Source organism: Sarcophilus harrisii, chromosome 2, assembly GCF_902635505.1.
Source record: "Sarcophilus harrisii chromosome 2, mSarHar1.11, whole genome shotgun sequence".
Classification (NCBI taxonomy): Eukaryota; Metazoa; Chordata; class Mammalia; order Dasyuromorphia; family Dasyuridae; genus Sarcophilus; species Sarcophilus harrisii.
The window spans coordinates 384,616,493-384,639,643 of record NC_045427.1 but is presented as its reverse complement, the minus strand read 5'-3'; the positions used below and the strand labels follow the sequence as shown (position 1 = coordinate 384,639,643).

Below are 23,151 nucleotides of genomic sequence, written 5' to 3'. Positions count from 1 at the left end.
AAAGAAAGAGTCCCTGTTCTTAAGAAGTTTATACTTTATTGGGAAAACCTGAGTATATGTATATTAGATTAAATACCAAATTAATACAAAGTAGTTAAATATGAGGTGGTACATTTCATAAACAATTGCTGATTGGTTAATGGGTTGATTGATTTATTAATTGAATGGCTTGTATAAATGAAGGTTCATTCTAGCTATGTGGTTAGGTTGTGCAAGTGCTCAGTGGCAAGGGATGGCATGTTGAATGCTGAAAACAGTTATTAGTAACTAGTTCCAGATTGGCTAGAATGTAGAGTGTGAGGATGAAAATAATATGAAATGAGGATAGTAAAGTAGATTTGAGTTGGATTGAACAGGGGGTTAAAGATCAGGTTTATAAGTTTATATTTTAGCCTAGAGGCAATAAGGAGACATTAGAGATTTTCAAGCATGACAAGTCCTGTCATGCAGGACTTAAAAATGAATGACTATGGGAATGGGTTAAATGAAAGTGGAGTGAATACTACCCAAACATGATTTTTCTGCCTTCTCACTCTAGAATTTTCCTCAGTGCCTACAATCTTCCAATCCCCAAAACATCACTCTGCCATACTGGTTCTCTTCTCTCATTAGTGAGTTCTTTCCAAGGCTCCTTGAGGACAAGAACAGTTTTTCAATTTGCTTGAACAGTGCTTAACATAGAGCCTGGCACACAGTAAGTGCATAATAAATGCTTGTTATCTGCTCCTACACAGCTTCCAATTTTTTTGTTTTGAACAGTCATCGGCATGTCACATCCCTATTCAAAAACTTTCCATTTCTAAAGTTCTATGAGTCTATGAACAACAACTTAGCAAACCTTAGATCTACTTCCAGTTTTTCTAGTCTCTTATTTCATGACCTTGAGCAAATACTGTTACCTCTGTAGGCCTCAGATTGACCATTTGTCAAACATTTTCTTACTCTCAGAGGGATTGTGAAAATCAAATAAGATAATACATGAGAGGACTTTGAAAAGTATTAATCAATACATACATGTAAATATTCTTATTAATGCTTATTATTATTATGCATATACTATACATATATATGCCATGAGGACCAGGTAGGAGGCACAGTTGACACAGCCAATAAAGCATTGGGTCTAGAGTCAAGAAGACTCATCTTCAGGAGTTCAAATCCAGCCTCAGAAGCTTAGGAGATGTGTGATCCTGGGCAAATCAATTCTATTTGTCTCAGTTTCCTCATCTATAAAATGAGCTGGAGAAGGAAATGGCAAACCCCTCCAGTATCTTTGCCAAGAAAACCTCAAAATGGGATCATGAAGAGTCAGATGTGACTGAAACAACTCAACAATAACATGTACAAACAAATGCAAATACAAAATAAATTGGAAATCACCAACAGAGAGAAGGCGCTAAAATTATGTCCAATAGAGTTGCAGAAGTGAGAGCAGAGGTCAGCACAGAAATTAAAATTGGATAATAGATCTGAGAATCATCAGCCCACAGATGATAATTGAATCCATGGGAACTGATGAGTTCAATTAGTGAAGTAGTATAGATGGAGAACCTACCTTTCTATATTTATTATATCTTAATATCCTTCATACACTCTATAATCTAGTCAGAATCACCTGATTAGATTATTGCTGTTCCTCACTCATGACATTCTGTCTCCTATCTCCATACTTTTGCATAGATTGCCTGCATTTCTGAAATGCCCTCTCTCCTTATCTCATTGTCCTAAATCTCTAATTTCTGTCAAATTTTAATTCAAACATCACCTCTTGCATAAGGCTTTTCCTGATCCTACTAGTGCCTTTCCCCTTGCTAAAGAAATTATCCTTATATTTATTTTTTATGTGTTTTGAATAAATTCATTTTGCATATTCTTTATGTGTACATAATTATTTCCCTCAACAGAACTTGTTTCTTAAAGTCAAAGATTTTGTATCCTTCATGCTTATCATAGTGCTAGTAGGTGCTTAATAAGTCATTACCATCATCATTATCATTATCGTTGCCAGTATTTACATAGTGCTTTAAGATTTGCAAAGCTTTTTGCATCTATTATCTCATTTAATCCTTATAAAAATCCTGTAAAGTAGGTACTATTATTATTATTATCCCCATTTTACAAATGAGGTTTAGAGAGGTTATGTGACTTGCCCAGAGTCATGTAGCTAATTAGTGCTTGAGACATTTGCTTTATTGATGCTTAGATGTTGTTTGATTGATGTTTGAATGATTAACTAATATCAGGATAAATTGGAAATAATCAACAAAAGGAAGACTCTAGGATTAAGAGGCATCAGGAAAAGTTTGGGGTAGAAATTGTGATTTTTGCTGGTGAGATGGCTATATCCTTTGCAGATACTGTCTATCAAAGGAGGAACTAGTTGGGGGGCGGGGAGCACAGGTTTGGCAATGAGAGCTATGTTACTTCCCAGCCAAATCAGTGTTGTCTATGACAATTCCCTGTCACCCTATAGAATCAGTTCCTGGCATCCACTCCTGGACAGCTCAATCCCCAGCTACTCTCAAAAGGCAGAGTCACAAAGGAGGACTTCAGCAAGTAGGGCCATCTGGATACACAGCAGTGCTACCTGAACTGAGCATGGGAAAGTCAGAGGACACTGACTGCTGACAGGCAGAAGCAGGAGTCCTCAAACTTTTTAAATAGGGGGCCAGTTCACTGTCCCTCAGACTGTTGGAGGGCCGGACTATAGTAAAAACAAAAACTTTGTTTTGTGGGCCTTTAAATAAAGAAACTTCCTAGCCCTGGGTGAAGGAGATAAATGTCCTCAGCTGCTGCATCTGGCCCATGGGCCGTAGTTTGAGGACCCCTGGAGAAGGTTTAGGAGGGCCTAGGAGAGGGGTGGATGTTGTACACAGACACATCTGAGTGTCACATCTCTCTCTAGGTCTCAGATTCACAGACATGCATGAGAAGGAATTCTTAAAACGGTTTGCTGAAAGTGGATGCTGGGAAGAGACATCACCCCTCCTCAATCTCCATGTTTCCATCAGCCTCTGATAAAGTGACTACCCCTTTTTTCATAGAGAGCATGGGGAAGTGGAGAGGACACTAGACTTAAAAGACCTGATTTCAAATTTTGCTTCACTTGTTAGCTGTATGATCTTGGTTAAGTCACTTAATGTGTTGTACTTCAGGTTTGCTTATCTATATGCCATATAGATAAGGTACCATTTAACTCTAAATCTATGAAGACTCAAGAAGGTACAGATTTGATGGCTCTATTCAAATGTCTGAAGGTCTCTCCTGGGGCAGAGGGCCTAGATTTGTCCTCCTTCGCTATCTTTGCCTCTTGGCTTTCCTGACTTCCTTCAAGTCTCAGCTAAAACCCCAACTTCTGCAAGAATTTTTTTCTTTAGTTCCTTCCTCCTGACATTATCTCCAATTTATTCTGTACATATCTTCTTGAAATATAGTTGCTACTGTTTTCTCCTTTATTAGACTATAAGTTTTTTGAAAGCAATCTGTTAGGTGGTTTATTTGTTATTTTGCCTTTCTTTGTATCCCCCAACTTAACACATGCCTGATTCATAGTAGATGCTTAATACTTGTTGACTTGATTAACCCTTTTGGCCTTTTATTATTCCTTGAGTGGCAGAATCAGGAGCAATGACTTGAAAGTTAGAGAAGAGATTTCAGTTTGGTATATTAACCTTTTAACAATTAAAGCAGTCTAAAAGTAGAACAGGCTGCCTAAAGAATTAGGAAATTTCCAGCCCTTGGAGGTCTTCCGAGTTGAGACTAGATGGTTGCTGATTGGGATACAGAAAATAAAATTCATACTTCAGGTATGGGTTCAGATAGATGGCCCTTGATATGCCCTATAATAGCTCTGAAATTTATGATTCAATGAACAATTTTAATTGGTCACAATTGTAAATGTGGATTTGGGATTCACATCACACCACAGACTCACAGAAACACTGCATCACTTATTCTCTCCAAGTTTATAGTCCAGCTTAATAGGCCCACTTGCTGTTCCTCACACATGGCACTCCTCCTGCTTCAGTGCCTTTGTACAAACTACCCCTCCATTCCTAAAACAGCTTCACCTCTTGGAATTCCTATTTTTCTCCAAAACTCAACTTACATACAAACCTATCTTTCCTGTTTCTAGTGCCTCCCCACAAAAATTACATTGTATTTATTATATATGTATATATCTATACATACTTATGTATGCATGCTATCTCTCCTAATAGAATAGAACCTTCCTTAAGGGGAGGTCTTCTATTCCAAGTACTTAGTAGGTAATTAATTAAATGTGTTTATTGATTTCTTATATCTAATAGACAAACAGTTAAAAATACTGTAGAATCATAGAGTCTAAAAAGACCCTTCAAAGTATGTGGGCATCTTCCTGCTTTCTAGCAAGACTGTATCCTAGTTATATGTTTTTAAATCCCTTCTTTTGACTTCATTGCTTAAGAACCATCTGTTTTCTTGAAGACTTATTGATTGATTCTCACCTATCCTTCCTTATTTTTTTCTTCTTCACTCCCAGCTCTAGGCACTGGCACAGGAGTTCTTAACTGGGAATCCAGCTTACAAGGATTCATAAATGTTTAAATATTTTGATAACTATATTTCAATAAATTGGTTTCTTTTGCAAAGCTATGTATTTAATTTTATGCATTTAAAAATATTATCTGAAAAGAGAATGCATAGGTTTTACCAGACTGCCAAAGGTTAAGAATTCCTCCATAGTATGTGCTTTTGTCATTCCTGTAATTTCCCCTCTACTACTCCAAGAGCCTTCACATAAATCCCAGCCATTCCTCAAGGGGAGACATTGTGAGTGAAACCAGAACCTAGAGACTGTAGGGGACATTAATTGGTAATCTAGTCTACCTCCCTTAGAAGCAAGAAGACTTAAGCACATGGAGCCATTATCTATAAAATGGTATAATATATTGCAAAGACATTCTACCTGGGAATTCAAATTTTAATTCTAGACATGTTTCTATTCACTAACCAGCTGTGTGACCTTAGGCAAGTGATTCAACATCTTTGAATCTAATTTCTTCTTCCTCTACAAAATGGTGGTGATGGTGAAGAGTGTTATAGTTGATAATTTTAGAGGTCCTTCCAACTTGAAAATCTATATTCTATGAGTCTTTCCACTTCTTTCCCATTTTAGTTTCTAAGAGGTTTCTTCCAGCTCTAAGCTTTTATATTCTAAGGGCACTTCTAGTTCTGATATTCTATATTCTATGAGATAAAATACTTTCTGTAATTCATGTTATCAGATCTCTTCCAATTAGATTTCAATAGTATTTTATTTTTCCAATAACATGTAAAATAGTTTTTAATATTTTTTGTAAAATTTTGAGTTATAAATTTTTTTCCTTCCCTCCTTTACCTGTTTCCCTCCCCAAGTCAGCAAGCAATCTGATTCTTCCAATTAGATTTTCAATCTTGTTCTGACTAGTTCCTTCCAGTCCAGAGATTCATGTCCCATTTCCAATACTGACATTCTATAGTTTGATCTGAGATTCCCTAAAAGCTCACAAAGGTCCTAGTTTAACAGTCTTTGATCAGCACTTGCTTCAAATACAAATGAGGTATATGGAATGTAACTTCAGGGATCTCCTGAAGGTCTTCTCTGACTGCAAATTCTTTTCCTACTAATCTGCTAACTAAACTTAGGAAGGATAAGATGAAGTTCAGAATCCAGATGCTCTGAATGAAGAAAGCCCACAGAGGGGCAGAAAAACCTTTCTTGAGAAATGTTGGAATAGGAAAGTGTGGGAGGAAGTACCAAGGCCGAATAAATCATGTTTCAGGGAAACCCAAATAGGATACTATGGTAGAAGGAGTCTTGCACTGGGAGTCAGAAGACCTAAATTTATTCCCTATCATTTACTACATGTGTAGTTTCAAGCAAATCACTTATCTTCTCTAACAACAGTTTCCTCATTTGTAAGTTGGTACAATAATACTTGACTTCCCATACAGGATTTGTTATGAAGAAAGTGACCTGAGTTCTTTTTCCAGCTGCGATTCTAAGTTATTGTGTGACCTTAGGCAAACCCGTTTCCCATCTGTGGGTTCCCATCTGCTTTAGTTTTTCCTCAATAAAATTAAGGAGGCTTTAGAAAAGTTGGTCTCTGAGGCCCCTTGAAATGCCATATAATATTCTACACTGATGTTAAACATACTAGGAATTAGAAAAGAGATAATTGTAGCCTGGCCTGGTCGACTCCTCGAAGAAATAATTGTAGGCTGGCCTGATCAGCCCCTCTTCAGAGACAGATCTCCTGCTCTTATGTTTTTACCTCTTGGGCAACACAAGCAGGTTCAGGTCCCATTTCTGTGTTTTTGGACACCAAAACCTAAGTCTTCTTCCCTCCTGCCTCTAGTCATCAGATGCTGGTGTACACCTTCACTCCTGACCCATCATCCTTTCTCACTGAAGGTTTTGGCAGCTGGCACTCTGCAGGAAGCCTCAGAGTGCTAGTGCAGCAAAGAATGGTCAGCCTTCTGTGACAAGGCGGGCAGGGAATGAGAGGGAAAAGAGAAAAGGGAGGGTACTTGGAAAATACCCACATCTATCTCAGCCTACAAGGCTCTGTGAGTCTGAGCACATAGGCCAAACATGACCCAATATATTGGAAAACAGACAATGGCCGATGGCTGAATAAGCAAAACAACATTTAGCTTCCTGCCAATTTTATCAATTACACTGATCTTTCCTGACAGGAGAGGGGTATGTTGGTGGCAGCCATTTACAGAATCACAAAATGTTAGCACTAAAAGGGTCCCTAGAATATATTTTAGTATTTCAGAGCCTTTGTAGATATTTGATCTCATCAATGTTATCATTGGAGATATTTGATCTCCCCAATAGGGCAGATCTTAACCTATCCATGCCTTTTTATTTTGGGCAATTCTTGTCCCCACCTTCCCATCAGTCTTCCACATAAAAGCCTTCCTCTATCTCTTGACATTTCATAGGTACCAATGCAATACTAATACTCTGCTTCTATTATTCTTTCCTTTTCTTATATAGTTGGTCCAATATTTTTTCTTTTTTTTATATCTCCTGGATATCTTTTTTATACTGCTTCTTATAATCAAATCATCCTTGACTGAGTCAGCATGCTCCTCCCCATGTATTTCTTTATTACTCTTCTGGTTACCTCCAAGATTGATTCTTTGAAGACTATCATTTTTCATGATCAATAAAAGAATATTGATATGAAAAATGGCAATTTCTTGCAAGAGGGAGGGGTTAATGACTAAGGATCATTTCCTGATAGACTATCTCAGTGAGGTGCCCATTCAATTGTATGCCATAGTCTGATCAAAAAGTATTCAACCCATTTCATTTTTCTCATGTAATGTGTTATACAGATCTTTTTTGACCATGTTCATTAAGGAAGTCCTGGGAGTCTTGATGCAATTAAGACAATATTGCCCACAAATAGAAACATCTTTATTATCTCACTATTAATAAAGAATCCCTCTTCCATTTGAACTCTGCGCAGAACATCATGTACTGTGGTGGCAAAGGGAGTTACCTCTACCTTCTCTAGTTTTGCATCTGTCAAGGAATCTTGTATGATGCTGACATGCTTATAAAACATTTGGATGGAGATAAAACTTTTAGGATGGGGGGCAGCTAGGTGGTGCAGTGGATAGAGCACCAGCCCTGAAGTCAGGAAGACCCAAGTTCAAATCTGATCTCAGATACTTAACATTTCCTAGTTGCGTGATCCTGGGCAAGTCATTTAACCCCAATTGCCTCAGCAAAAAAAATAAAAATAAAAAACCTTTTAGGAAATATTCTGGCCTATAAAATGATTAAGTTTTAGTAAGTTTAAATAATCAATGACAAACACATCAGGATTTTACTTTTCAGACAACTGTGTAACTGAAGATATAGTTTGCTCTAAAAAAATCATTCACAAAAGCCTGCATTTTCCTATCTCATATTTTCATCAAGGATACCATCAAAATGTGCTTTCTCATGAAGATTTTATAGCTACAAAGCATGAGTACTTTCCTGAGTCTCTTTTAAAAAATGTCACAGTTAACTCATATGTAAAGAAAACCTCATTTATTTTTTAGACAAACTACTGTCTACTCATAACTCTGCTACCTTATAGTTCTGCAGTTTATTTTTTTTAATCTAAATGTAGGATTTTACATTTATCCCTATAAAATATCATCACATTGGGTTCAGCTATCATTTTAGCCTGTCAAGATCTTTATGCATTCTGATGTTGTCATCCATTATGTTAGCTAGCCTTCATTTCCTGCTATTTGCAAATTTAAGAATGACATCCATCCTTACATAGTTCAGAAAAGAAATGATGATGATCAGAAGTAGAGTAGAGGCATAGGAACGGAAGAGGTAACAGGCGGCAAATGTAAGAGATACCATTGAGAAAGAATTGGCAGAACATGACAACTGACTGAATTTGAGGAACAAGATAATGCAAATGTGAAAATAGAAATATTCCTACATGGTACAGTGGAACTTGGTGTCAGAACTTTTCTTTTCCTTTTTCTAATCAAATTTACCAAAGATTTATCTATTTTGTTGATTTTTTTCATAAAACCAATTCTTGGTTTTATTTATATGATAGTTTTCTTACTTTCAATTTTATTAATCTCACCTTTTATTTTCAGAATTTCTAATTTGGTATTTATTTGGGGGAGGGGTAATTTGTTATTTTTCTAGCTTTTTTTAGTTATATGCCCAATTCATTATTCTCTTTCTCTATTTTACTAATGTAAGCATCTAGAAATATAAAATTTCCCCTAATAACTTTTTGGCTTCATCTTATAAGTTTTGGTATACTATGTCATTATTGTCATACTCTTGGATGAAATTATTGTTTCTATGAGTTGGTTGTTTTATCCACCTCATTCTTTAAGACTAGATTATTTAGTTTCCAACTAATTTCTGGTCTATTTTTCCATGGCTCTTTATTATAGGTAATTTTAATTATATCATGATCTGAAATGGATGCATTCATTATTTCTACCTTTCTGCATTTGATTATGAAGTTTTATGTCTTAATAAATGGTCAATTTTTGTGTAAGTGCCACGTACCACTGGAAAAAAAAGGTATATTCCTTTCAATCCCCATTAACGTTAGAGCCAGAATTTCATCTCCAACTCTTACCAGCACCTCACCAGCTATGTGAACTTCACCAAATCAAATATTGAACCTCAATTTCATCATCTGGAAGATAAGCATCATAAGTTTTATACTACCTGCATCACATTATTATTATGAAGACTCAATTAAACAAAGAAAACAAAGTATTCTATAAACTTCAAAATGCTATATAAGTGTAACCTAATATTATTGTTACTCCATTCAGATCTTACTTTAATGCCTCAGTTTGGTATGGGAGGGATCCAAATTGAAGTATTGAAGAAGAGTTTGAAGAGAACAAAGACTATAGAATGTTATGGATGGGGCCTGGATCCAAGATTTCAGTGGCCTAGGGACCTCTTGTAGAGAAAACTCCCTCCACCAAAGCTGACTCCTTTCTGCATGGAATTGCCTAAAACACAAACCCTAGGACTTGCCCCAGATCACAAAATCATATTGTGTCTGAGGTGGGGTTTGAACCTGTTATTCAAAGTTCTCAAGATGGCTCTCCATCCACGATGCTATGGTTTTATTCTACTTATAAATGCTAGTCAACCTAACAACAACACACAAATAGCAGAAGAAGGAAGAGAAAGGTAATGTTATCTTAATTCACACTATAAATTAACAAGTATTTCTCAAGCATTTTCTACATGCTTCATCCTATGTAAAGAATTATGGGGGAAATATAAGTAAATAATGTGGTCCACATCTTAAAATTGCTCACAATTTAGTTGACAAGACAATTTCTTAGACACAGGAAACACCTAGAGAATAAGTAGTAGTAATTATATAGCTTTTTAAGGCTTGTAGATCTTTTTACACGTCATCTCATTTGATTCTCACAATAATCATGGGATATAAATGTATTATTAAATTTTACAGTTGATAAATAGCATTTCCATTCTTTCTGTTATTGTTTGCTTGCATTTTTATTTTTTCTCAAGTTTTTTCTTTCTTTCTAGATCCGATTTTTATTGTTCAGAAAGATAACTGTATAGATATGTATATATATATTAGATTTAACATGTACTTTAACATATTTAACATGTATGGGACTACCTGCCATCTAGGGGAAGGGGTGGGGGAAGGAGGGGAAAAGTTGGAACAGAAGGCTTTGCCAGGGTCAATGTTGAAAAATTACCCATGCATATGTTTTGTTAATAAATAATGGAAATTTTACAGCTAATGAAACTAAGTTAACACTGAGAGGTTAAATGAGAAAGAGTCACACAAACCACCTAGATCCTTAAGTGATCCTAGGAATGAGACATGTCTCCAGATGGAGAGGTCAAGAAAAGCACTACAGAGGAAGAAGGACTTGAGCTGAGCCTTGAAAGATGAACAGGATTTTGAGAAGAGAGGATATTACTGGAGGGAAGAGGAAGAGTGAGAATACTGATCTTTTCTGTACATCCCATTCTTCCAGAGGCATAGGAATGACTCTGATCACAAAAGAATCATCAGGAATGCAATTGTGCTTTGGGAGCCAAAAGCTTTTACTGACCAACTGTCTACATTTCCTTTCTTCTAACACCACTCAGTCCCTAGTATTGCAGCATATAAGATTCACAGGGGGAAAAAAGACAATATTTCTAAACTACTAGTTGGATGCAACCAGATTAGAAACCATCTGCTTCCATTAGAAGAAAACTAGGAAAATGCAATCCAATTCTGCAACTCTCCCCTACCTGGGGACTTATAAGACATAAGATTATGAGACAAAATGTCATTCTCTATAGGGCTGGTGGGAAAGGTTTCAATTAAATAATAGAACAATCCTATGAAATACCTAGACATATTTTATGAAGCTATTGACATTTTTGCAGGCTTATCCAAAAAGGTATCAGCTCAGGGAGGAGTTGGGAGATTTGGTTCTATTTTGCCTCAAAATTACACTTCTACTACCAGGAAAAAAGAAAGTTATTAAGGGCTTGTTAGAAAGAGAATATAGTAATGCCATGTTTCTCTATAAATTTTTTGGGATAACTGAATGAAAAATTTGAGATACTGGTAAGTGAACTAACCTGGGAAGCAGGAGATCTGAATTGTAGCTCCAGCTCCAAAACTAATTCTCTGGGTGGCTTTTAGCAAGTCACATCACCTCTCTAGATCTCAATTTCTTCCCATCCAAAAATTAAGAGAGTAGGATTATGTTGTTACTAAAGTCTCATTCATTTCTAATAGGATATTTTCTCTACAATAAGACCTCTTCCAATGATGACATTCTATGTTCTGTGTTCAAAGGCTATTTCTAGCTCTAATAGTCTATATACTAAAGTATATCCCAATTCAGATAGTCATTTCTATGAAAGTAGGGAAACAACTGGAAGCAAAAGAAATAGTAAATAATTATGGACAAAAATAACTCTCTCAGGACACTAATCTGAGATGCCCAACATTTTTGTAAGAACTATAATCACCAGGTTCTGACTTTCTCCTCCCCCTTTGTAGGATTATAGGGTCAACATCTTCTTGCGTCAGCAGTGGAATGACCCTCGATTGGCCTACAATGAGTACCCAGATGATTCCTTGGATCTGGACCCATCCATGTTGGACTCCATCTGGAAGCCAGACTTGTTCTTTGCCAATGAGAAGGGAGCCCATTTCCATGAGATTACCACTGACAATAAGCTCCTGCGCATCTCCAGGAATGGCAATGTTCTCTACAGTATCAGGTGAGATGCTGGGATTGCCCTTTCTACCTAACCAGTTTCCTTCATAGAATAACTGGTTTTCCATCACCGCCAGGAGTTAAATCCAAGATACTAGACAACTGAGCAATGGTAGAATTATGGGATCATTAACATAAAAAGGGAGACTGGAAAGAAGGGCAGGCTCAGAGGTAAAATGATGAGTTCTCTTCATAGAAAGGATTTATCCATGTTCATATGAATAGGAAGTAGCACTATGATAATGCTGAAAATCAAACATTCTGCAAGCCATTAGATGGCTCAGTGGATTGTAGAGTGAGGAGGATCTGAGTTCAAATCCTTCTTCAGAAACATACTAGCTGTGTGACTCTGAGCAAGTCATTTTATTCTCTCAATGTCTTCTAAGTTTTTCTCCTGAAGAGCAAAGCTTTACTGGAACCAGATTACAAAGGGCATTAAAGGCAAAGCTGAGAAATTTTCATTTTTCCCTATGGCCAGAGAAAAGCCATAGAAAAGATCTGAATGTTTCAGTCATCACTGTAGATTAAGATGATGATCCCAGTAATTTGTGAAGGATGATTTGGGGAAAAGAATCAGAGCTGTTACTGTGGCTTCTCTCACCAAGGGCACTATAAGCAATAAAGCTTTTCTTTAGGGAGGAGAGGAAACAGGTTTATTTATTCAAGTCATAGGGAGAAGTCTTCATTTCTCTTATCTCTACACCTTAGACTCTGGGGTCCACATTGACATAGAGGCTACCATATATTCATTTCATGGGGTCATGGGAGTAATATGATGCATGCAGTAGATTGCAAGGAGCAGGCTGGGATCCGGTGATCCCATGGCATTGCTGTACCATTGTAATCAGGATAAAGTTCAGGCTGCAAGCCACATACATGGTTTAACAGAAAGAACACTGGATTTGTAATAAATAGAAGTGAATCTGAGGCTTTATTCTTTCATTTACTGACTGCATGACTTGGTATGGAATAAACAGGGGGCCATTCGGGGTTCATAGACTGGAGTTCAAATTCCAATTGTAAGCAACTACCACTTTTAACCCATAGGGTTAGTGCTGGAAAGAATTTTTAAAGACTATCTGGTCTAAACCAAAGTAGCTAGATGGTGCAGTGGATAAAGTGCTGGATCTGAAGTTAGGAAGATCTGAATTCAAATCCTGCCTCACACCCTTACTTTCTATGATCCTACATAAGTCCTTTGTCAATCTCAGTTTCCCATCTAGAAGACAGGAATGATGATGATGATAACAGCACCTACTTCATAAGGTTGTTGTGAGGATCAAATGGGATAACACATATAAGGAGCTTTACAAATCTTAAAGCACTATATAAATGCTACTTTTTTCTTGTTTAATTACATCTGACTTTTCATCTCCCTACTGAGGTTTTCTTGATGATAATACTGGAATCATTCATAATTGCCTTCTCCAGCTCATTTTACAGACAAGACAATTGAGGTAAACAGACTTGTCCAGGGTCTCACAGTTAGGAAGTATCCGAGGTCAAATTTGAACTCAGGAAGATGAGTCTTCCTGACTCCAGATCTGACACTCCATCCACTGCACCACCTAGTTACCCATATAAATGCTAGCTCTTATTATGTTATAGATGAGGAACCTAAGATGTGAAAAGGGCAATAGTCACATGGATATTAACACAAAAATAGTAACTAGAAGATCTGGTATTTGAACTCAGTCCTCGACTGTAAATCCAAAGTTCTTCAAAGAGACCTGGGAGAGCAAGGAAAGGACACAGGAAGATTAACTTCACTGACCTTACAATTATCCTGAGAACTGGTAAACTCACATAGTTTATCCAAGGGTGGCCAAATGTGAAGGCAACCAGCCAGAAAGATCTTCCCAATCTCCCAACCTATCCAGAACCATTGGTCTCCACTCAGTACTTTTTTTGTCACACATGCCCCTCAAGGCCAAACCCCAAGGACAGTGGGTTAAAAAAGAAAGGGCAGGGAGATGGGTAAGTCTGTCCAGAAACAAAACACTAACCTGTTCTGACAGCTGCTCTACTTTGGAGCTCCGATCCTCAGGACTGAGACAGGATACTTTTCTCTCTCTGTCTCCCACCTTATCACTCAGTTCTCTTCCCAAACTCTGAAAAGTATGATTTCAATGGGCCCTGGTACCACTGCTAGAGAGGGGGAGTTAAGGTAAAGTAGTGGGTCATTAGAATCTATTCTCATCTTGCATAACCCAAGGGCTCCAGCAAGAGGCCACTTTCCTCTTTTACATGAAGATAGTGGATTCCCCTTGCACCAGATGCTAAACTTACTCTTTGCTTTGAAGAGCATATGGCACAATATGTGTGTATTGTATGGTGTATATGAATACACACACACACACACACACACACATTTTAATCAATCAATAGACATTTATTAAGCACCTATTACATGTCAGGCACTGTGCTAAGTGTCAAAGCCACAAAGACAAAACTAGAAATAAAAGTTTCCACCCTCAAGAGCATATGTTAAGAATAATATATAAAATATAAGAATATATATATTAAGAAATAGCATTTAATATGAAGTATACAAACTACATAAAGAATCAATACAGGGACACTGGCAGGCTGGCATTAGACGGGAGAGAAGAAAGCAGGAGAGGCTTCATGTAGAACGTGCTACTTGAATTGAGGAAGGAAACTAAGGACGAGGTAGTGGTGTGGAAGGAGCACAATCTAGGTATTTTGCAAAGGATAGGGGGGTGTATACATGTGCAAGGTGAAAATACAAGAGAGGCAGAACCTACCTCAATATAATCTAACATTACCTACTCTGCAACCATACTGGATTATAAATTGTGCTTGCAAGCTTGAGGCAAGTAGAATGCTCTTTTTGGGAAGCTATAGACAGGCTGGGATGGGAATGAAGTGAGAGAAAAAGAGTAAGACATGCCCCAGCTGCCTAAGGATTCCAGATGCTCAGAGCTCCCCAGCTGGACTCATCCCCAGAGGACACCCCCCTCCTCTCTTTTCCCGCTCACATATAATTCCCTGGAGCTTCAAATGGGAAGTATCCAGATGTAGAAGGAAGAAAAAGAACTGACAAATGCTCTCCGTATCCCAGCTACCAGATGAGAATTGTATCCCCAGATATTCCTACATCCTTCTGATGTGGACAGTAACCATACCACCCCATAAAAAAAAATCTCAGGACATAGAATGTCAAAGCTAGAAAGAATATATATAAAATAATGTCAAAACTTTCTGGAAGGACATTAAAACATAAAGGTTGAATGTCAGAGCTGGAAGAATTAAGAGTCAAAAAAGAGATCTTAGAAATTGTCTAGTTTAAATCTATTATTTTATTGAGAAGATTAAGGGAGTTAGGAGTTAAGATCTTGCTCCAAGATCATGCAGTCACTTGATGAGAGACCACGATTCTCAACATGGCTAAAAATGCATATGTTATTTTCAAGTTTACAAATCACTTTCCTCACAATAACCTTGTGAGAAAGAGAAGTGCAAATATTATTATGCCTATTTTATAGAGGAGAAAATTGAGATTCACAGCTTGAAAGTGATTTGTCTGATGTCCCATAGATAGGAAGTCAGGACCCAAAATCAAAGCCAAGTTTTCTGATTCTACTGCAAGATTCTATTCTATTACAAAGCATTGCCACTTTATCCCAATTTCTAATTTTTTCTTGCTAAGAGCATTCTTTACCATCTTACCACATTTATAATAAGCTCAGAAAGTAAGTGTCATCTTGAAATCTTTACCCAAAAGATTACAAAAGAAGTTGTGATAAAGATAATAATTATTATTCTAATATAAACCACCTGCATTCAGATAGCCTTTTAAAGTGCACACTCTATGAATTAGCTCAATTTGTCTACACAATAACCATGTAAGATCAATACCATTTATCATCCCTATTTTACAAATGCTCATAGATTCTCAAAACTAAAAAGAAATTTAGAATGTGGAACATCTGGAAGTGAACTTAAAATGTACCACACAAAACCCAGAACGGGAACAAATGTTAAAGACCCCCTAATCCAACTCCTTCATTTTACCCAAGAGGAAATTGGAGGCCAACAAAGGGGAGGTTCTTGCCCATTGTCATACAATGAGTTAGAGGAATAATTTAAAAGGTATTTTTTATAATGAAAGCCATTCACAATAATGTACTTACAGAGAAGCTGTAAATTGATTCAGGTATTCTAAGAAGCAATTTGGAATAGAAAGAAAGTGACTAAAATGTCCATATCCTTTGAGCCAAAAAATCCTCTGCTAGACATATACCCCAAGGAGGTCAAATGACAAAAAGAAAAGCTCCAATACACCAAAATATTTATAGCATATCTTTTTGCAGTAGCAAAGCTAGAAACAAAAAAGTAGATAATCACCCAGCTGCAGAATGAATAATCAAATTGTAGTATGTCAATACAAGTAATATTACTATGCTGGAGAAACAAACATAAAAAATATAGAGAAGCAGGAAAAGACATATAAACTGATGAAAAATGAATAGAGCCAGGAAAACCATATACACAAGAATCATGATAATATAAATAGAAAAACAACAAAAGAAATAAAATGAAATGCGGATAAATTATAATGGCCAAGTTTGTTCCCAAAGGAAGGAAAGAATAGAAGGAAGAAAGCATTTTTAAGTACCTACCATGTGCCAGGAATTGTGCTAAAATATTATCTCATTCAATCCTCACAACAATCCTGGGAGATATTTGTTATCATTATCTCCATTTTAAAATTGAAAAAACAGGAAAACAAAAGTTAATCAGTTTATCTAAGTTTATGTAGCTCGTGAGTGACTAAGGTCACATTGGAACTCAGATCTTCCTGCCTACAGGCCTAGTACTTTATTCACTGCACCATGTAGCTGTTAAAAAAGTTAGATGGCATCTCTACCACCTTCTTTGCAGAGGTAGGGCACTATGGGTGTGAAGTAGTACCATATATAGTCAGACTTTTTAAATATAGTTATTAGTTTTACTCTCTTTTTAATTCTTTATTATAAGGAATAACTCTGAGACAGTCAAGAGGGATTGTATTGAAATATATGAGTGACATAAAAACAAAAGACATAAATAAAAATTTATTTTTGAAAAACTTCAAGTCATTAATATGGAAAGATAAGAAAAGTGAACTAAACTGGAGTGAGACACAAAGATCTGAGGACTTTACCAAGTTCTTGGAGTGCTTTCATTTCAGAAATCATTTCAGAAAATGATTTCTGAGGTCTATTGCCAAGCTTCTCTAAGGTACAGAAGTATCTCATTAGCATAACTAATCCAACACATTTCTTTTTTCCTTCTGTCCTCAGGATTACACTGACTCTAGCCTGTCCCATGGATTTGAAGAATTTTCCCATGGATGTCCAGACATGCATTATGCAACTGGAGAGCTGTAAGTGCCATAGGCCTGGGTCCTTTAATTCCATTTCACTCACTCCATAGGAGCTCAGGTACCATGAGAACCCAAAGACAACTCAGAATTAACCTAAAATCTTAGTGGAAGAAAGGTATAAGGAAAACTCTTCTGCTCACCCCCTCCTAAGCTTTAGAAATCTTAAAATTGGACTAAACCAAGACCAGAAATCACAGAGATTATTGTTAATAAAAACATTTTGTATTTTCTATATCCCTGAAAGTTAAATTAGGGACAGATAGATTGTACAGTGGATAGAGCACAAGCCCTGGAGTCAGGAGGACCTGAATTCAAATGCAGCCTCAGTAAACTTGTCCCTTACTAGCAGTGTGACCTGGACAAGTCATTTTAACCCCAATTGATTCATGGAAAAAGAAAAAAGAAACTTATAACTAGAAAATTATCATCAGGGTCACAGGTTCTGGGAGCTAGAAAGGAATTCAGAGAATCTAATTCAATCCCTGAACAAAATTCTCTCAGAAACATCTTGAAGACTTCCAGTAATGAAGGTCACAGGTTCTGGGAGCTAGAAAGGAATTCAGAGAATCTAATTCAATCCCTGAACAAAATTCTCTCAGAAACATCTTGAAGACTTCCAGTAATGAAGAAGTCATGGCCTGAGGCAGCCCATTCCATTTTCAAATGACCCTAACTATTAGTGAGTTTTATTTGGTTATATTGAGTCTCCCTGCAACTTCTAGTCATTGTTCCCAGTTCTCGCCTCTAGGGCCAAGTAAAACCAGACTCCCACATGGGAGTCCTTCAAATACATGAAAGCACTGACCATTTTTTTTTGTACTTCCTAAGTTTTCTCTTCTCCAGCTTAAAAATACCCAGCCCCTATAAGTGATCCTTATTTGTCATAGTTATTAGTCCTACTGTCACCGACTCTTGTGGGGTTCCTCTCTAAAAAGCTTACATAGAACTGAACACAATATTCCAGTATTCAGATTCTGGACAGACAACTGAGCAAAAATGAAAAACGATCTTGACTCTGATTAGGGCAGAGGACAATAGGACTATCATTTTTCTCGTTCTGAATATTATGTCTATAAATGTAGCCTAAAATCATATTAGTGTTTTTGGCCACTAGGTATACAGGTGATCCTTACTGATGATTTTGAAGCCATTAGACACCTCCTCCCATATGAATTTTTTTTATTTGCACTGTTGTTTAAACAATTCTTCCCCAGCCTGCCACTTACACTTGAAGACAAGTGAAGTACTTAACATTCAGTCCTATTAAATTTTATCTGATTAGATTTAGCCAGTGTTCCTAGCCTGTTCCAATTTCTTTGGTTCCTGATTCAGTTTTGGGATGTTTTCCCCAATCCTGCATTGCTTTAGCCTACTGTTTCCTCCTGGAATAATTCCAATTTCTCCCATCTGATCACAGTTGGCTACACCATGAATGACCTCATCTTCCAGTGGCAAGAACAAGGTGCAGTGCAAGTGGCTGATGATTTAACTCTGCCTCAGTTTATCCTGAAAGAAGAAAAGGATTTGCGATACTGCACTAAGCATTATAACACAGGTAAGTCAGAAGGGCTAAAGAGCCCCAGAGGTCAGAGTCCTTAATCCCCTCATTTGACCAGGTTATATTGACCATATACCTTGTGTCCAACTCTGAACTCAACAGAGAGAATACAAAAATCTACCTATGCTACCTTAAGTGAGTTTATTTGCTGCTCTGTATCTCATTTTACCCCTTCAGTAATAATACTGTCCCCCTTCCCTTGCTCGATCCCAAAGAGAATTATAAATTGCACATCTTCCTATTGAGGATATAAGACCCCAACACATAAATACTAGGTGTGTGTGCTTGGATCGTAAAAGGTGAATATGAAAGGTTCCTGCCAGTGATGCTCTCAAGTAAAGCAAAAGTAAAGCTCTTTCCCCAGGCCTCCGAGAGGCAGAAGCATCAGCACTGGTTCTCTGCTGTTAGATCATCCTGGGAAGGTTTATGGAGACTAAAAGAGTTGGGTAAACCACCGGCATCTTTCAAGAAGCCCGAGGCATAGCCTCACACACAGCTCTTTCTGGATGTACTAGGCAGCTCCTTACAAAGCACTGAGGATGTATCATCCCAGAACCAAAGGAAAGTAAAACCCCATTCATTCAGCCAGAATTCTCAGAGCAAAGAAAAATTCTCAGGCTCCAACCAATGCTGCCCTCTGCAGGAAATATAAACATATGGATGCTGAATAGCTTACCAAAAGAGGCAAGATTTCAGAGGATCATATTTCACTCTACTTAAGGGTACCAGCTATTTTTAAAACATACATATATGCATTTGTGTACATATGTATATATATTTTGTTGTTTTCCAGTCATTTTAGCCATGTCCAGCTCTTTATGACCCTATTGAGGGTTTTCCTGGAAGAGTTACTAGAGTCGTTTGCCATTTCCTTCTCTAGCTCATTTTACAGATGAGGAAACTGAGGAAATAGTGTTAAGTGATTTGCCCAGGATCACACATCTATTAAATGTTTGAGACCATATTAGAATTCAGGAAGATGGGTCTTCCTGATTCCAGGCCCAGCTTTCTTTTCACTCTACCATAAATGCCTTGTGTGTATAATATAATATATATATATATATATATATATATATATATATATATATATATATGCATAAAAGCATGTATGTATCAATGATACAAGGGTCAGTTTATATGTAGGATTCTAAAATGTAAATGTTAAAAGAGTCCAAGATAATTTATGATTAGTTAGTGGCAAAGCCTGACCTAGAATGTAGGTTTACTGTCCCCTTAGAGCACAAGTCTTACCATTAGAAGACAACTATCTCAACTCTCTCACTACAATTTCTTTCAGGCAAATTCACTTGCATAGAGGCTCGCTTCCACTTAGAGCGGCAGATGGGCTACTATCTGATCCAAATGTATATCCCCAGCCTGCTCATTGTCATCCTTTCCTGGATCTCCTTCTGGATCAACATGGATGCTGCACCTGCTCGGGTGGGATTGGGTATCACCACAGTGCTCACCATGACCACTCAGAGCTCTGGCTCTAGAGCATCTTTACCTAAGGTAAAAACAAACAAATACCACTCCCCCATCTGGTCACAGAATGCTGGAATAAAGTCGAGTCAACAAGAATTTATTAAAGGTTTACTTTGTGCCAAACACTGTTCAAAACAGTAGAGATATAGAGAAAGACTCCCTTCCCTCAAGGAGTTCAAAATCTAATACAAATAATTACATACAAGCAAGATATCCAGAGGATAGATTAGAAATTATCTCAGAAAAAAAGGTATTACCATTAAGAGAGACTAGGAAAAACTTCTTGCAAAAGGTAGAAGTTAAAGGAAGCCAAGGAATCCAGCAAGTGAAGATGAGGAGAAAAAGAATTCCTGACAGAGAGGAGAGGCAGTGGAAATGACTGGAATCAAGAGATGTTCATGTGGAAGGAACAGCAAGGAAATCAGTGTTACAGGATCCAGTGATCTGGTATTGACAAGAGAAATCCTACCCATTCCTATCCCCTGCACCGTCTCCTACCCCAATCTAGAGTGAAGAGAAGGCAAAGAGCCTTTGATTTCACACAACTTCCCACTCAATGAAAGACTTCCCTATCCACAATTCCATTAAATGCAATAATACTCTATTCCACCTAACTTTTTACTAGGTACAATATCCTGTTTGATCCAAGATTCCTTTTAACCTGGCATTCCACTTAGTAAAAAAAAAATTTCACTTGATTAACATCTCTCCAATCTAACATTCTGCTCACTCCAATATTCTGTTAGCTACAACACTCTACCCAAGCCAATCTTCTGCTTAATCCATCATTCTCCGCAATTCACTTTTCTGCTAGCCACAGTGTTCTGCTCAATTCACTCTTCCAATAGTTACTTCACTCAGCTTGATCCAACATTTCACTCAATCCAATAACCCGATAGAAAAAGTCATTTGAGCCAACCTTTTTCTCCATGCCATTAGTTCTCATTCTCCCCTCCTCTCTCTCTCCCCCTTTCTCTCTTTCCACCATTCTCCATCCCATGGCACCTTCCCCCCAGCCTTACCCCATCCCCTCCAGGAGAAGGTGAGGGGAGACGCCACTGTGCTAATAGAACACTCTACTCCTCTTTCTTCCCCCCACTTCTATCCACAACCTTCCTGCACTAGGTCTCCTATGTGAAAGCCATTGACATTTGGATGGCAGTGTGTCTGCTCTTCGTGTTCTCAGCACTGTTGGAATATGCTGCTGTCAACTTCGTGTCCCGGCAGCACAAAGAGCTACTCAGGTTCAGGAGGAAACGGAGACACCACAAGGTAAGACTCAGGCCACTGCTCCAGGGAGAACAACTGAAAATAACCTGATAAGCATCAATCTTTAGGGCCTATTCCACCGGGAATGAATATGGCAGCACAAATCACAGAATATTAGAAAAGAAAGAAGTCATCTAGTCCCAGCTCCCCCATTTTACAGATGCCAAAAGAATGAATTGCTCACAGTAGAATGTCAAGTATTAAAAAAGGCCAGTAGGAAAAAGGATTGGGGACAGGGTCTGGGAAAATGGATTGATGTTGCTAATGCCATCATCAGTAGCTGCTAGTGCATCCATTTGTCTAGGAAAAAAAACAAACTGTGTTAGTTTACCAGCTTATGCAAAAGATGAGTCAGAAGGTAAGAGAAGAGAGAACAATTAAAAAACTACTGTAAAAGTCCAAGAAAGAAGCAATAAGGACAGGAAATGGGGAAGATGCAGTTGTTGTGCAGTGAAAAGAATTTTGGTTTAAAATTACTCCGCTTAAAATTCCAAATATAATATTTGTTGCTATTGTGATCTTGATTAAATCATATGGTAACTTTGGGTCTCAGATTTCTCATCTATAAATCAAAGGGTTTGGACTAGATGGCTTCTAAATTCCCTTCCATCTATGAATGCAGGATTATGTGACACTTTCATGTTGACTTAGGTTTATAATTATGAACATCACTTCTTGTACTAAAGTGTGTTATAGTTTTTTACTCCTACTTTGGAAGATCCCAGGCTTACTCCACTTTCTGAAGCAGTTGAATACAGTTTTCCTTCTCTGAAAGGTAAGAAGATTGAACTGGACAATTGATAAGATATTTTTCAGCTCTAACATTTTGGGATTCTCTGCCAAAAATAGTATATTCAACTAAATTCAATGAGCATTTATTAACATATTCAATCATTTTACAGTCATATCAGACCCTTCTTGAACATATGTGAAATTTCCTTGGCAAAAATTTTCATTTCCTTCTCCAGTTCATTTCATAGATGAGAAAACTGAGGCAAACAAGGTGAAGTGACTTGCTCAGGTCACATATCTATTAAGTGTTGAAGGTCAGATTTGAACTCAAAGAGAAGAGTCTTCCTTAATCTAGGCCTGGTACTCTATCCACTATCAATCAACTGCATTTATTAGAGATGTAACTACAGATACTGCTAGAAGAATGACAAAAATGAAATAACTCCTTTCATCAAAAGCTTATATTCTACTACAGGAAAATAACAAATACACAAAGTACATTTTACAAAATTCTGACAATTAAGGTATTTTACTTTTTGTGATCTTGTCTGGTAGCATGTCTATATCTAGCAGTTTCTGACTCTTTTCTAAAGAAAGCATCATGATAAATAGACATGAAGCTTGGGAGACTTTGATCCTCTTTTCTTTATCCCAAACTAGATTTTTTCAATGGATCTTTTCTGATTCCCTTTTCACTGAGCTTCACCATATTTATATATATATATATATATATGTTAAATTTCCTTAAGAGGATCATGTTGAATTCTTCCAGTGGTTTTTTAATCTTTATACTCCACTACAGCCATTCATTGGCACATAAGCTATAATTATTTTCATGGTGATGTTTTTGTTTATGTGAACCATAAGTACAACAAACAAGATGATCAATCTTTCTAAGAAATTATATTTC

The 23,151-nt window shown here is 37.2% G+C and overlaps 1 protein-coding gene across 2 annotated transcripts in view; it reads left to right on the top strand.

Moving 5' to 3' along the window:
* GLRA1 (glycine receptor alpha 1) overlaps window positions 1-23,151 on the top strand; it is an 85,430-nt gene that overhangs the window by 48,995 nt on the left and 13,284 nt on the right. For both annotated transcript variants that reach the window (XM_031953562.1, XM_023505718.2), the window contains exons 4-8: window positions 11,586-11,809; window positions 17,115-17,197; window positions 18,615-18,752; window positions 20,053-20,267; window positions 21,366-21,512. In XM_031953562.1, coding sequence (XP_031809422.1) covers window positions 11,586-11,809; window positions 17,115-17,197; window positions 18,615-18,752; window positions 20,053-20,267; window positions 21,366-21,512 — 807 coding nt within the window. The remainder of the gene's footprint in view (window positions 1-11,585; window positions 11,810-17,114; window positions 17,198-18,614; window positions 18,753-20,052; window positions 20,268-21,365; window positions 21,513-23,151) is intronic.